Consider the following 14,986-nt stretch of genomic DNA (forward strand, 5'->3'; position numbering starts at 1 on the left):
GCACAGACATGATACATGTATCAGTGTACAGTACCAAGACTTACTTTTAGAACCACCTAATAATGTTAAACAATCCTAACACTGTGATGACAAGAGAAGAATGTTAACAAAAAAGACCAATATGCCAATGAGAACATATATTTTAAGAATCCTCTCAATAAATGTTTAATAACTTTTCTTTAAGTTTTTTCCACTGGCATACTGCTGTATACATCACTTCATTGAATAGCATTTCTTTTCAAATTAAAAGCTGCTGTAATCAGTAAAGCATATGGAATTTATCATTTTAATACTATTAAAAGTTGGAATGCACGAATAGACATTGATTAAACATAATTTCCACAATACAATAGGTCTACATCATGCAATAGTCAATCTAAAGGCTTGAACAATATAAAATAGAAGACTTAATATTAAAATAGAAATACTTATGAAGAACTGTGTTCACACAAATTTTACAAATAAATACTCACATTAATTGCATATCAATAGTTGACAAAAACTGCTGCTTCCAATCATAATAAAGTAGAATTAATTGCATAACAGTGTGGTCGACAGTAAAACGTTTGTAGGTTGTAACTTGTTTGTCAACGGCTATGATTTTATGCTCGTCCAGTCTGTCAGAGGCCTTCCAGTGGGGATTGAAATATTCACTTGTTACACATTCCGATACATAAAATGAAACTTTCTTTTTACAAAGCTTGAAAGGAATTTGTTTTAAATATTTATTATAATCATCACATACAACGGTGTCATTTATAAGAATAATAATGTTCAGAGATGATATTATTTAATAATAATAAAAAAAATAGGTTTATCCATTGTAAAAAAAACTATTAAGTTGATGGGGTTAATTCACAAAATATCTCATTGATTAAGAGCACAACTACTTCTACGGTGTGATCATTTAAGAATGGCCTACTATTTATTCAATGCGTATACATGTGGGTTTTGTTTGTTCTGGATAATTAAAAAATCATTTGATTTCTTTGTTTAATACCATAAAATGATTCATTCTTTCAGATATTTGTCACTTTGCCTTATCTTCAAGTCCAACACAATTTCTCACGTTTCTTACAAAACTTATATTCTTGTGATGTATTCTTTTGTTGGAAAAAAAAATGTATTGATATAGATAGATATAGGAAGATGTGGTATGAGTGCCAATGAGACAACTCTCCTCCCAAGTAATAATTCATAAAAGTAAATCATTATAGGTGAAGGTACGACCTGCAACACGGAGCCTTGGCTCACACCGAACAGCAAGTTATAGAGGGCCCCACAACTACTAGTGTAAAACCATTCAAACGGGAAAACCAACGAGAAACGAAAACACATATGAACTACATAAACAGACGACATCATGCATTGTAACTTTTAAAGCCAATTAAGTAAAAAAAATAATCTGAAAGAACATGCAATATCATATTAGGAAAATTGATGGTCAAACCATAACAAAACAAGAATGTGTCCTCAGTACACGAGTACGTCGTGAGCAGTGGGCATTACAGACGAACGTTCACCTAATTTCCCCCAGTCAATGAATGGCCATAGCTACACTGTTATGAATTTCATTCTATGTGTCCATGAATGTAAATATAGTCATTGTAGATTATTTGGGTGTTCCCATTTATCAAAACTTAGAAAAGTCCCTAAATTTAAACAATTCCAGTTTCCAATTTCCAACTTAAATGTCAAAATAGTCAAAATAATTTATCATTAAATCAGTAATGCATAGAAAATGTTGGCATATATCAAAATGGTAAGCATCCCCCTTTTAAATAATTTTAACACATTATGAAATTAACCACTACATAATTTCAAAACTTTCTCCTTGGTACTCATACTAAAATGTGATATAATTATGCTTATTCTAATCAATGAGATTCAGTCTGACAAAACTGTTATAACAAGAAAATCTACTGAAACTCATTTTAAAAAGTATCTTTTGAATCTTTTTCAAAAAACAATGTTGACTTTCCCAACTTTTGTTTCAACAAAAAGTTAAAGGAGCTGCCCTATTTATCCTGATATATAAACTTCTGATGAATTCCACATGCTGTAAAAAAAGAACTGAGATCAATTAAAACATTCATCACCTGATATATATTGTTCACATCTAACAAAAAGTTTTAAACTAATACAAACAAATAGAAACATTTTCATAACAGTGTGGACAAGGCCAATTCTTGGCACGCTCAGGTTACTAATTGACTGGGTAGGATTAGGTGAACTTTTGTCTGCAACACCCACTTGTCATATTGAACATGTTAAAGACATTTTAACTGTAGGGTTGTCAAAGGTGCTAAACGCCTATATCAAATAATATGGAAACTAGAAGAGGACTAAACCTTGTGTGCTGATTTAAATTTTGAATATTGAACCTTAATTTTTTCATCTTGTGCATCCGCATCTACTTTACTTTTTTATTCTATTCAAATACCCCTTGGAAGACCTCTGACAGAATGAGTTAGCCTAAATACACTGTTATCAATAGCCAATGACAAACAAGTTAAAGGATAAGTATTGTTGTTGTCCACGCTGTTATGAAAATGGTTCAATTATTTGTTGAAAAAATCCCTAAAGCAACAATTTCATGTGACAACAAAAATAAAAACACCAATTTTTAAAATCAAACAAGAAAATAGTGTTTGACAAAAATCTTTAAATGCATAACTTGTTAATCTAAATAAAGTCTACACCTAACATAAAATAAACATGAGTGACGTGTCTATTCATTCAGGCTTCAATAATTCAAATGAAAAAAGAAATGAACCCCTATTGAGTCTTTTTTTTCTTCATATTTTCTCTGTTCTCAATGCTTTCTCATCTTTCTAATTCTTGGCATGGTGTAATCCATTTGTTTCATAAAATCTTTGACAGAATCTAATGATATAGGGGGTAGGTAACTTCCAACTTTTGTCCTTTTCCACCATTTTCCAGCTTTTGCCTCTTTGCTGTTAATTTTGGTATATCTATATCTGTAATGTTCTGCTCTGATAAATCTGAAAAAGAGTGAAATAATATAAGAAGTTGATGAATTATACCTACATCTTCTAATTAATTATGGATTCCTGCAAAACAAAAATTTATAAATATAGATAAAAATGTTAAAATAAAAATGTTTGCAGTCACATAATTAGCGATTGCAAGAACCCTATTATCTGCTACCATCCTTTTCCATTATAATAACCTGATTTTTCCTTCTTCATCGATGGTCAAATTGAAATGATGGTACAATATGGTGAACAACACATGAAGACTAACAATTTCTTCAAAGTATGAGAGATTTCTGTCAAATAGTTTCATATGAAGTAACTTGCATTCACAAATTGTAATGTTATCATACTGAATTTTTGTAAAATTGTCTGGAGAATAACATGACATATAATCCTACCAAGTATACAAGCTCTCTGTCAAACAGTCTTTGAGTATTGATGCTTTTCAAATCAACAGACAGAAAACAAAGATTATTACTATTAGTTTTTATAAGACATAACCCTGCTGTAAATCTTACCTAGGAGGTGACTTTCCTTCAAAAGGATTATTTTGTATCAATGACGTAGCATCTTCATCATTAGCTAGAAGTTTGACACCTAGATGAATTAACCATGGGTTTCTCTGGTAAGTCTGAAATGCTGCAAACCACATTAGCCAGTCCAGACGATAATGGTAAGGTGATATTAAACATGGCGCCCTTGTTACATTTCCAGGTTTACATTTAAATTCATACTCCTCCCATTTAGCTGTAGAACTATGAGGATCCCCATAAGTGCCTTCAAATATAACTTCTGTTCTTTCTTTTGTAACACTGTCAACATAAATAAACATCTGATCCATATATACTTGTTTAACCAATACTTATGCACTGACAAATTCAAAATTGATTTCGTTAAATTACTTTGTTTATATATGATATCCCAAAGTTAAAAAATGTAGATATCAAAAAAAAATTTCTCAAACAATATATTAACATTTCTCATTTCAACCGCCTTCAAAAATAATCCTAATAAATAAATTTATTCAAAAAGGCTTCATATGTATACTCCATAAATCAAAATAAACTAATTTAACTCCCAAAGGGATCAACATATACTCCAAATATAAATCAAAGTAAATAAATTTACCTCCCAAACGCTCGATATATATACTCCACAAAAATGAATCAAAACAAATTTAACTCCCAAAGGTTCCATACATATACTCCACAAAAATAAATCAAAATAAATTTACCTCCCAAGACCATATGAATACACCAAAAGTAAATCAAAACAAATGAATTACCTCCCAAAGGTTCAATAAGTTTCCTTTAAAAAATAAATCAGAACAAATAAATTTACCTGCCAAAGGCTCCGTATGTATTAACTAATCTAAGAGGATCAAATGAAGTATTCATAGCCTGCCTCTGTGATAGTAGATTCTGTACTACTGGTATGCTCAGATAGGCTATTAAACCAGCTAAACTCAAATTAAATACTCGCCTCATGTAACAACCTGAAACAAATAACAACAGTCAAGGCCGTAACTAGGCATCTTATTTTAATGAGGCAAAATAATTGAGCCGAGCGAAGCGAGGCGAAAATTGTTTTTGGAGGGTATGAAATGAATGGTGCAAAATACTGCATTCTAGGTTTTTTTTAGAGAGTTAAATAATGTTTTGAATTTGGACACTTTTTATATAAATTTTTCATATTTTAAGACTTTTACTCACATCAAATTTTCAACAACTTTATTTAAATTTATATGTAAGATAATCATCCAAATATCACTGATTTGATTCTGCTGCCAGAACATAGAACAAACATCGATTCAGTAGAGTTTGCCATTTTTTTCTATGGCCGGTTAAGTCAAATCGTTTCAGAATCATAATTTGGTCTGCTGATATCCTTATCGCGATGAGCATGGAGAATGGCAAGACCGCACAATCTCTCGCCACTCATGCATGCTCTTTTCCAAGTTTTCAGTCGTTTCAGGGCAGTCTTTGTTTCTAAAGGTAGCAAATTATCATCAACACAATGATCAATGTCTCCATCAGCAATTCGGTAGCAGCATCGGTAGTAACAATTTTGTTTGCAAAAGGGAATTAAACTTTCCTGTAAGCACCATCATACAGTCGCAGTTACAAAATATTAAACTCGCTTTTATGCTGACAAAGAGTAGACAACTAGGGATAGAATGAGGGAAGATACATGTATATGATTCTATATGGGAATGGGTTTTTGGTGTTTACATGTAGGTCCGTAATTTCAAATTATTTCTGGAAATAGTTAGTGGTATTTTTTAGTTCCAGAATCTATAAATTTAGGGGTTATGGGTTGGGGGTTGGGAGTGTCCGATTCCGAAACCCCGAATATAAAGAAACGAAATTCCGTAGTCCATAATAAGATAATACGTAAAGACAAAATCCTGTGTGAAAGGTTCTACCATTCCTCAATAGTATCAAATTGGAATATGGGATATTCTTTCAATTTTTAAGGTTAGAGAAACATGAATAAAAAACTAATCCATGCATGTTTCATATTATTTATATTTTATTTATCTGTAAAGAGAAAGATTAAAGTTCGTGAAATGAATACGCAGACAGGACTGCCCCCTTGCGATGCCCAATACTTGATTTGTCAGTCTACTATCGTTTTTGGATTGTCAGTCTAATGAAGTTATATGCAATACACAGACTCTGTTTACAAAAAAACTAGTTTACTAGAATTATTCCTTCTTTACCTTCAGTGTCGCTTTTCCTTTTTCCAAAAGAGCCTGTATTTAACTAGAGATCCATGATGATTATCGTTACTAGGTTAATGAAATCGAGAAACATCACACGTTGAGATGCTGAGTTATATCCAGGAAGAATAGTTTAAAAGGAATGTTATAGAAATTAAGGTGGAGACAGAACAACAAATGACTATTATATTTATATATATGTATAAAAAAAATAATCAGTGTCGAAATTTTAGTGAGGCAATTGCCTCACTTGCCTCAAGGGTAGTTACGGCCTTGACAGTGATAAATAAATATTCACAAAAATGGAAATGTAAATGTAAATGTGTATGATAACATAATAATTTTATCATCTATATGCTGCTTTATTTTATCCTTTTTTCATACATATTTTATCTGATTGTTTATAGTAGAGGCAGATTTAGAGTGTTTTTCAGGGGCCCTGCCCCCTCTTTTGTTGGAAAAATTTTGTTGTTTATATAGGGATTCACTGGAGCATGACTGGATCCGCCACTGTATTAGGGGGGGGTCTTTAAAATACATGTATCCTCAAATTTTTACTAATCAAAGTTTTCACTTCTAATAAACTGGTTGGTTGACTGCTGGGTGCCAAAATTTCTATAATATTACTGATAATACAAGAATGCTTAGTATGTGTAACAATCTGAAAAGGATTACCCCAAAAAGGCAATGGTACAAATGATTTTGTTTCACTACAGACAATGCACATATTATGCTTGAAAAGAGCTAGATCTTGATAAAACTAAATTCATTATCAGCTCATTATAATGTGTTTTGACTAATACTGAAAACAATTACGAAACAAAACAATTTCGCAAATAATGCTTATATTGTTAAAGAAATCCATATGCAATTATACATTTATTCTTCTTATCTCAGACTAGGTCATAAAATGTAATGTTTAGTTGATCATATTATAAAGTCTTATATAGAATAGGGTAAAGTATATGTAGTATGATTACCAATAAGACAAATAGCAAACAAATTCCAAACATTGTTAATTTTAACAATTATGGTCATCATACAGTTTTCTAAACTATTCAAATCCCAGTAACCTATACAAGGCTGCTGCCAGATCACTTTTCCTATGACTATGTCAAGTTTGTGGCAACAGAACTTGCAGGCTTACAAAACATCAGAAACAACAGACATGCAAAAACTAGGCTCTTGACTTTGGATAGGCAATAAAGAACATGTCAGGTTCAATATGTTTACATATGCCAACCCTCTAGTTCTGTTGCTGTGTTTGATACAAACTTACCAAGTCTTGGTTGTTGTTTGGAATGTTTTATTTCATTCTCTACTTCTCTAACTTTCCATTTTACACCATTCCTACTGTTGCTGAACAGCCATGAACAACTAGCATCATCAAAACAAGCCAAGCTAGGAACTATTGTCAGCCAGTTCAAGAAGCTTAAATTACCACTTATAATCAAGACAACCTGAAAGCAAGCATTACATATAAACTAAGTAACATTTTTAACTGATGGTTAGATTTTATTGAGATGAAATTTTGTTTTTTGAATAAAATTTCAGAAATTTGATGTACTGGTGTAATGAGAATTTTCTTTAATTTATACAAAATCACATGCAGTTTTTTAAATGTTAAACATGTTATTTTTATCTATTTAGCAGATAAACTTTTATTCAGGTAAACTAATCAATGAGTGATAGATTTCTCTTAGAAGGTCCCAGTGAATAAACTATACAGAGAACAATATCTGTTGTATTTATTCAATGGGACAAAAGAACTGCCAAAAGTTTAAATGGACAGGTAACTATCAGGTGAATCTGTGGTAAGGTATAATTGGATTCGCAATAACATTTAAATCAAGAAGCACATACTACTTTCAGTTATTCTGAAATGGGATCAACATTTTTTACTGAAGAATAGATCTTTACATATATATATTTATAAACAAATACACAATAGAATAATTACAATGAGGATAGACTGACTAGAGATCACTTCTGAGCATTAAAATAAATCACAAACCTGAAACAATATCTGTATAGCTCCTCCAACCATACATAAACGACGTGGTAAAAATAGGAGAAAAGGAACAACCAACTCCACAAAATGATTTGTTAATGTCTCAAACTTGTGGAAAACCTCTGGTGACTGGTGCATAAAGTAACTTATTGGGTTTGGCACTGGCTGTGTCTAGAAAGTAAAAATTACATCCCTGATATACATATAACAACCTTGCAAATGTCATCTTTTAACATCTTAAAATGATCGAAAAATTTCCAGTTAGTAATAGAACCTGAAAAGTATACATTATAACTCTTAATCTTTAAGAATCTTGGTCATCTTTTTACTAATGTCAAAAGTTTAAATGAAGGTATTTCAGGTTAGGGTGAAGGTTGGCGCCTGTCAAAACGTTTAAACCCACTGCATTTGTTTGCACCTGTCTTAAATTAGGAACCTGTTGTTCAGTGAGTGGTTGTTGTTTGTTGATTTGGTTCAGAAGTGTTTCTTGTTTCCTATATAGATTAGACAGTTGGTTTTCCTGTTTGAATGGTTTTGCACAAGCCATTTTTGAGTTCCTTTATCATGTTTATAGCTTGCTGTTCGATGTCAGACAAGGCTCTGTGTTACAGGCCATACTTTGACCTATTATGGTTTACAAATTTTGACTTGGATGGAGAGTTTTCTCATTGGCACTCATAACACATCCTATATCTATTGAAAATGATTTCAAACTGTGTACCAGTTTGTGTACATACCAAAACTTCCAACATTACTAACCTCATAATGATAATTCATACAGGTTAAATCCCTCCAACATTGATCTCCCCTGATCTTTATCATACCCTGAAAGTATTAATTTATTTATTAACATCTATTTTTTTGCAGGTAAAATTGATATCATTGATAAGTGGGAAAGTCAAATAAAAGTCATAAATAATGAAAATACCTACTATTATCTCTCTTTAACAATTAATCAGCAGTCAGCCCTGACAATATCAACCAATTAACACATTTTTCAGTACAAAAAAATCACGATGGATGTTCTTATCTTAGCTATATAAAGTAACTGTTTGTATATTTTGTATTCTTGGTGTACATTTATCATATAGATTTGTGTTTAAAATATTCTGATATGTATACTTTACTGTTTCGAGTGAACTTATTTATACTTTACTGTTTAGAGTGTACTAATATATACTTTACTGCTCCAATCATTATCCTGAAGATAAGCCATCTATATGACATCAGTACAATCCAAGATGTGGGTGTGTGTTTAGGGACTGATGCCACATTCCAAATAGGACATAGGAAAATGGCCAAGAATCCTGTCTCTAATAGCTGAGATTCCCATCCTGGTTAGAGAAAAAAACAAGATGTTGATTTTTTATTTAACATATATATAGTTCAGGACTTATATTAACTCAGTTTATTCTTTATTTATCAGTGGCGGATCCAGGGGGGGTTCCGGGGGTGCGCACCCCCCCTTTATTTTTGCCGATCAATGCATTTGTATCGGGACATATGTTTTGCACCTCCCCTGCACCCCCCTTTGCCCTGGGTAAGCTGGGTTAGCACCCCCCCTTTCGAAAATTCCTGCATCCGCCCCTGTTTATCCTGGTACAGCAATGTACATATGTACATGTATGTTTTCAACATTATCTGTTCTTCTGAAATCTTTGCCCTAGTTAAAATATTTTATATTTGTAAAGATTTGTAATGTAGTTGTTTATAACCTCAATTCATATTAGACATTCCAAAAACAAAATACATATGTATATGATGAAGATACATTTGTACATGATATTATACTATAGTGTCAAAATCAATTCATTCTTCCAAATATGTACTTTTCTCTCCTGTCTCCAGTTAATGACATATAACCAGTGTTTAAGCTCTGTTGTCTGCTCTATGGTCGGGTTGTTGTCGCTTTGACACATTCCCCATTTCATTTCTCAATTTTATTTAGTTGAATTGTTCTTTGTATCATTTTTGATACTTTCCTAAAAAATGCAGACTAAAATATATTTTTTGTTGGAATTGATAAGATATTGCAAGTTTACCGATTCTAAGATTTTTTCTTCAACTGACCAGCAAAACAAACATGATAAAGCTCATTTATTTTGACAAAATAGAAAGCAAACTAACTAAACTTTTGTGAAGAGGATATCAGTACTTACCAAATCCATACCTAAAAAAAAAAAAAACAATAAATAAATTTTCATCAAACAAAATAGAGAAAAATAGGTTGTTTTTCTTAGTTATAAAAGGAATATAAAATAATCATGATAATACATGTAGGCAAACAAAATAAATACAAATGTAATGTCCTAAAAATTTACAAATTTTGACTTGGATGGAGTTCTAAGATTTCTTTTATTCCCTTTATATAAAAAATAACAATAATACAGAATATGAAAAGGGAAATAACCTAAAAAACATTCAGGACTTTAAGTATAAACATATTAAAAAGAAGATGTGGTATGATTGCCAATGAGACAACTCTTTATAAGAGACCAAATGACACAGAAATTAACTTATACATGTAGGTCACTGTATATGGCATTCAACAATGAGCAAAGTCCATATCGCATAGTCAGCTGTAAAAGGTCTTGAAATGTACCTTTATACATGTTCATTGTACATTACCATTATGGCATAATAATATTTTGTTTACTTACCATGTGCTACCAATGTTGACAATGGAATGATATAATATCCATAGTGTCACCATTATTAACCAATTTGCTCCACCGTTTAATATGACAATTGATGACAAGACAAGGCCAACATAAGCAACAATGTCTAGGAACCAGTCCAAATCTGTATCAAAGTCAATCATCCAAACCAGACTTGGAATCCAAGTATATGTGTCCAAATTTATACCACCTGTTGAGTTCTTTACTTTGTTGAGGAAATTATTTGCTGGAAGTAAACCTTTGTTTCCAATTAATTCCTTGTTCTGGTGTAGAGCAACAAGGAAAGCAACAACTGTAAGAAACAAAGTGTCCATCAAAATGCATTTAACTTTTATATAGAATAGAATATTTTACATATATCAAGAAAATGGCAGGACTGAGGTCTTAAATTTTTTCCATCTGAACATGCAGTCTGTACTCAGAGCAGTTTTTGAGGTGTAATTAAAACCTAAAAGCCATTATGGTACATTTTTCAAAGTATTGATGTCATTCGTTGTCATTATTCTTTTTAATCAGATATATACGAAAATTTGACTTACACCATGTACATCATAGCTGTCAACAGAACAGAAACAAGGTTATGCAAAAATAAAGTTCATGATTTTCAGTTTATATGGGGACGAAGTCCCCAATAACAGTAGAAAATTCAATAAAAAAAAAAATTCGGGAAAATTTCCCGAATTTTTCATTGTACTAATGAACTCAAAATCTTTCAATTTTTTTTTATGTCATGTTTTGAAATCCCGGACATGCGCAGAAATGTACAATGTACTTCCTTTTTCCGGTCTCGTTTGTATGAAACTTTGAGTAAAATATTTATCAGTCTAGTATAAAATAGGAAGGAACGCGCAATACCAATTTCATTTTTAATAATTCCTTGATATGAAAAAAACGTTACCTGATGATAGCGTTTTGTTGTTTACATTGCATATGACGTCATAATTTAAATAACGTCACAACTAAAATCCCTAACAACAGAACCAAAATCGGAAACGTTACGGTATTTCCGTTTCTTTTTTTTTTAACAAATATTTATTAAGTTACAAAAAAATAATTTATACAGACTTCGTCCCCATTTACAGGTAATGCCTGCCTCATATTAATTTATAAAACAGTTTATAAAAAGTACAATGGATATTGATTTTTTATAATATGATTTTATTTCTGCTCTTGGGGACTTAGACACCTTATAAAGAAACACATCTAAAATTGTGCATGCTTTGATTCTCCATAGTAAATGCCATAAACATTGAAAAATGAAGGCAAGGTTTCTATCATTTATGTTTCAACTTACAATAAATAAATCCAATATAACGTAACATAACAATTCGAGTTAACCAGTATGAACCATAACCAAAACTATCCTTTGTCATTATCTTTCGGTTACCAGAATCATTTGTGTTATTTTTTGTTTCTTTAACTTCATTTTCAGAGGTTGTTATGTGTTGCTTAGTAAATCTTTGTCGAATATTTTCTGACGGTTTTTGCAGCTTCTCCATCTCAAAAAGACAACCCTTACATCAATGAAAACAACATAAAGATCCATCCACATATAACAGTTAGAGCAATGGTTAACCTTTAAAAAAAATAGTGTTTTTTATAACACAGCATGTTATTTATTGTAAAGTGTCAAAATAGTCATTTCAAAAGAATTATATATAATTTATTCGTGATGATGTGAGCATTTTGAGATATGACTTAAAACCCAAATTGCATTAGTAGTATAAAGGACCACGAGCGGTCTAAAATAAATTATTGGTCTTTTGCTTTACTTTAGGAGACCTGTATTTTAGCACATTGATTAATTTTTGGTAAGAATTAGATGAGTATTTATTAAATTTTATGGAGAGGTTTAGGTTTATGGCTAGTATAAGGGTTATACATGGATAAGGTTATAGGGTTATGATTGGTTTATTTAGCTGAAGTTACACGGATTTAAATGGGCACTAGCTACGAGATATGGAAAGAATTATAATGTGATTGCGTTTGGTTCAATCATTAATCAAAGTGAAATAATGAACTAATGATTCTTTTTTTGCAGCCAATTTGATTCAATTTTGTCAAAATAAGCAAAGAAATATCGCGGATGAATTATTTACTTGCAAGTGAATAATTCTACCTCATTAAATACGTATTCATGTGGAATTCAATTTGACTCATTAGCTAAAGATTGTTTACTCATGCATGAGTGGTTTCAGCCTTTAAAAGAAAATAATTTAAATTAAAGAATGTCGACATTGAAAGTGAAATAAAGGTAAACCGGCAATTTGTTTGACAAACAAAAACCATTCTTATACAGGTAAAAATGTTAATTAACTTATTAATTTTTAATATACAACATGTAATCAAATAGATCTTTAAAACCCAAATTGCATCTAAGTTATAATAATTATTCATGTTTATAAAATTGAGAATTGAAATGGGGAATGTGTCAAAGAGACAACAACCCGACCATAGAATAGACAACAGCATCTAAGGTCACCATCAGGTATTCAATGCAGCGAGAAACTCCCGCACCCAGAGGTGTCCTTCAGTTGGCCCCTAAACAAATATATATACTAGCTCAGTGATAATGAACGCCATACTAAACTCCAAATTGTACACAAGAAACTAAAATTAAAAATAATACAAGACTACCAAAGGCCAGAGGCTCCTGATTTGGGACAGGCGCAAAAATACGGCGGGGTTAAACATGTTTGTGAGATCGTAACCCTCCCCTATACCTCTAGCCAATGTAGAAAAGTAAACGCATAACAATACGCACATTAAAATTCAGTTCAAGAGAAGTCCGAGTCTGAAGTCAGAAGATGTAACCAAAGAAAATAAACAAAAGTAAAAGAAGGCAAAATTATTAACTTGTTATCATATCACTCATAAATCAGTTAAAAATGATAAAATTGATGCAACGGAATACAAAATTACGTTCTATTTGTTGAGTTTAAATGTTTCAAAACACGGAAACATATCCGATGAAATTGAATTCAGGAGTACATGAAATTGAATTCAGGAGTACATGAAGTTGAATTAAGGAGTACATGAAGTTGAATTAAGGAGTACATGAAATTTAATTCAGGAGTACATGAAATTGAATTCAGGAGTACATGAAATTGAATTCAGGAGTACATGAAATTGAATTAAGGAGTACATGAAATTGAATAAAGGAGTACATGAAATTGAATTAAGGAGTACAGTGTACATCACAAAACAACCGACTGATGTAGCTTAACTCGCCTAACTGAGAGTATGAGACCCTGTAACGGAATTAAAAAGAATAAAAGATGTCAGCTTATACGAGGAAGGCGCTTCCTTAAATGTCAGATAACCAAGTCAATATTACACTATGTCCTTTCATATAGTTTTTGTCTAAAATTGAGAAAAAAAAAATAAAAATTTAAAGTTAGACAGAATCTACATCTGTCCCACTTGTTTCTTTTGATTAATTAGAAAGTAAACTCCTGGGTAGTTTAGTTTTAATATTTATTTATAGTTGATTGGGAAACAAGTTTTGCAACTTATAATAATCCGTTTCCACTTTGCGGGTGCGAGTGATGCCTTGTAGCGGCATTCGCCTGCTCTTTTTCAAAATATACAACTTTATATTAATCCAAAAAGGGGGATTATAATAAATTTAAACAAAACTTGATCTGTTCAATCCAAAAATGTTAAAAGCTAAATATGTTCGATTATTTTTTTTGCGATATTCACAAAACAGATAGAAACCGAACACAAACACAATATACATTTCTCCTTATTATAATACTCAAGTTTCAATCATATTATAAATCATCAAACATGGGTCTAAGAAGACATAAGCTCCTCTAAAACATATATTCGAAAGTTTTCTAATTGGTGATTGTTTATGTATAGCTTAATGCTACAGAGATAATATGGGAAGTTAACAATGAGCAAACGAAAATCGTCAATTTTGTCATAGATCCCAGTTTGAAGTCGTTTATTCAGTCGATTTGAAAAAAAGGAAGTAAAGCAGAACTTCTACTTTCGATGATATCCTCAATGTCAGGTTCACTTGCATATGTTGTTTTGATGAGGATAAACCCCTTAGATTTATAAAATAATGTACAATAAAATTAGAATAGAACAAGTTTATATCGTTATAAACACGGGACAATTGACCGTTTTTCTATGTATAAATTGAAAATAACGTGTGTTATACCACAAAAATACAACTGTCTCTGGCAGGGGGGTAAAAACTGTGGAATTTAAATATTAAGATGGACTAACCAAAACTTAATTATCTAAAGTGTAAAAATTATATACATTGTTGTGATTACAGCTGGTACAAACTTCGTCTCAAAATTTAATTAAATAATCCGTACCGACACATCGCAGATCATCTTATAGAAGAACTCGAACGAATGATGATTAAATTGATAGATAAAAGTTTAATTTCTTCAAATAGTTATGCATCTTAAATCTTTTTAAATCACCGAAACAATATGAATAGTTACATTCTTTTTCAACCTCAGAAGTCAGACGATTTATATAATAAAACATACAAAATAAAACGACAAATGGGTAGATCGACATACATTTTTGAGACACTAAACGATTAAGC

The 14,986-nt window shown here is 31.3% G+C and overlaps 1 protein-coding gene across 1 annotated transcript; it reads right to left on the reverse strand.

The window, feature by feature from the left end:
* Positions 1 to 1,559: 1,559 nt before the first annotated feature.
* On the reverse strand, positions 1,560 to 11,917 carry LOC139520623 (lipase maturation factor 1-like). The gene is made up of 10 exons (XM_071313442.1): positions 11,705 to 11,917; positions 10,393 to 10,702; positions 9,892 to 9,902; positions 8,918 to 9,066; positions 8,492 to 8,557; positions 7,736 to 7,903; positions 7,001 to 7,181; positions 4,341 to 4,494; positions 3,518 to 3,811; positions 1,560 to 3,005 (listed from the first exon to the last, which is right to left on the reverse strand). The coding sequence occupies exons 1-10, from the start codon at positions 11,907 to 11,909 to the stop codon at positions 2,816 to 2,818; spliced, it is 1,728 nt and encodes a 575-aa protein (XP_071169543.1). The 5' UTR covers positions 11,910 to 11,917; the 3' UTR covers positions 1,560 to 2,815.
* Positions 11,918 to 14,986: the final 3,069 nt, after the last annotated feature.

The sequence above is a fragment of the Mytilus edulis genome, chromosome 4 (genome assembly GCF_963676685.1).
Source record: "Mytilus edulis chromosome 4, xbMytEdul2.2, whole genome shotgun sequence".
Lineage (NCBI taxonomy): Eukaryota > Metazoa > Mollusca > Bivalvia > Mytilida > Mytilidae > Mytilus > Mytilus edulis.

Coding starts and splice junctions, on each gene's coding strand:
- LOC139520623 (XM_071313442.1), bottom strand. CDS start 11,909: ATGGAGAAGCTGCAAAAACCGTCAGAAAATATTCGACAAAGATTTACT. Junction 3,812..4,340: donor ACATACGGAGCCTTTGGCAG/GTAAATTTATTT, acceptor TTATGTTGACAG/TGTTACAAAAGAAAGAACAG. Junction 3,006..3,517: donor GAAGGAAAGTCACCTCCTAG/GTAAGATTTACA, acceptor ACTCTTTTTCAG/ATTTATCAGAGCAGAACATT.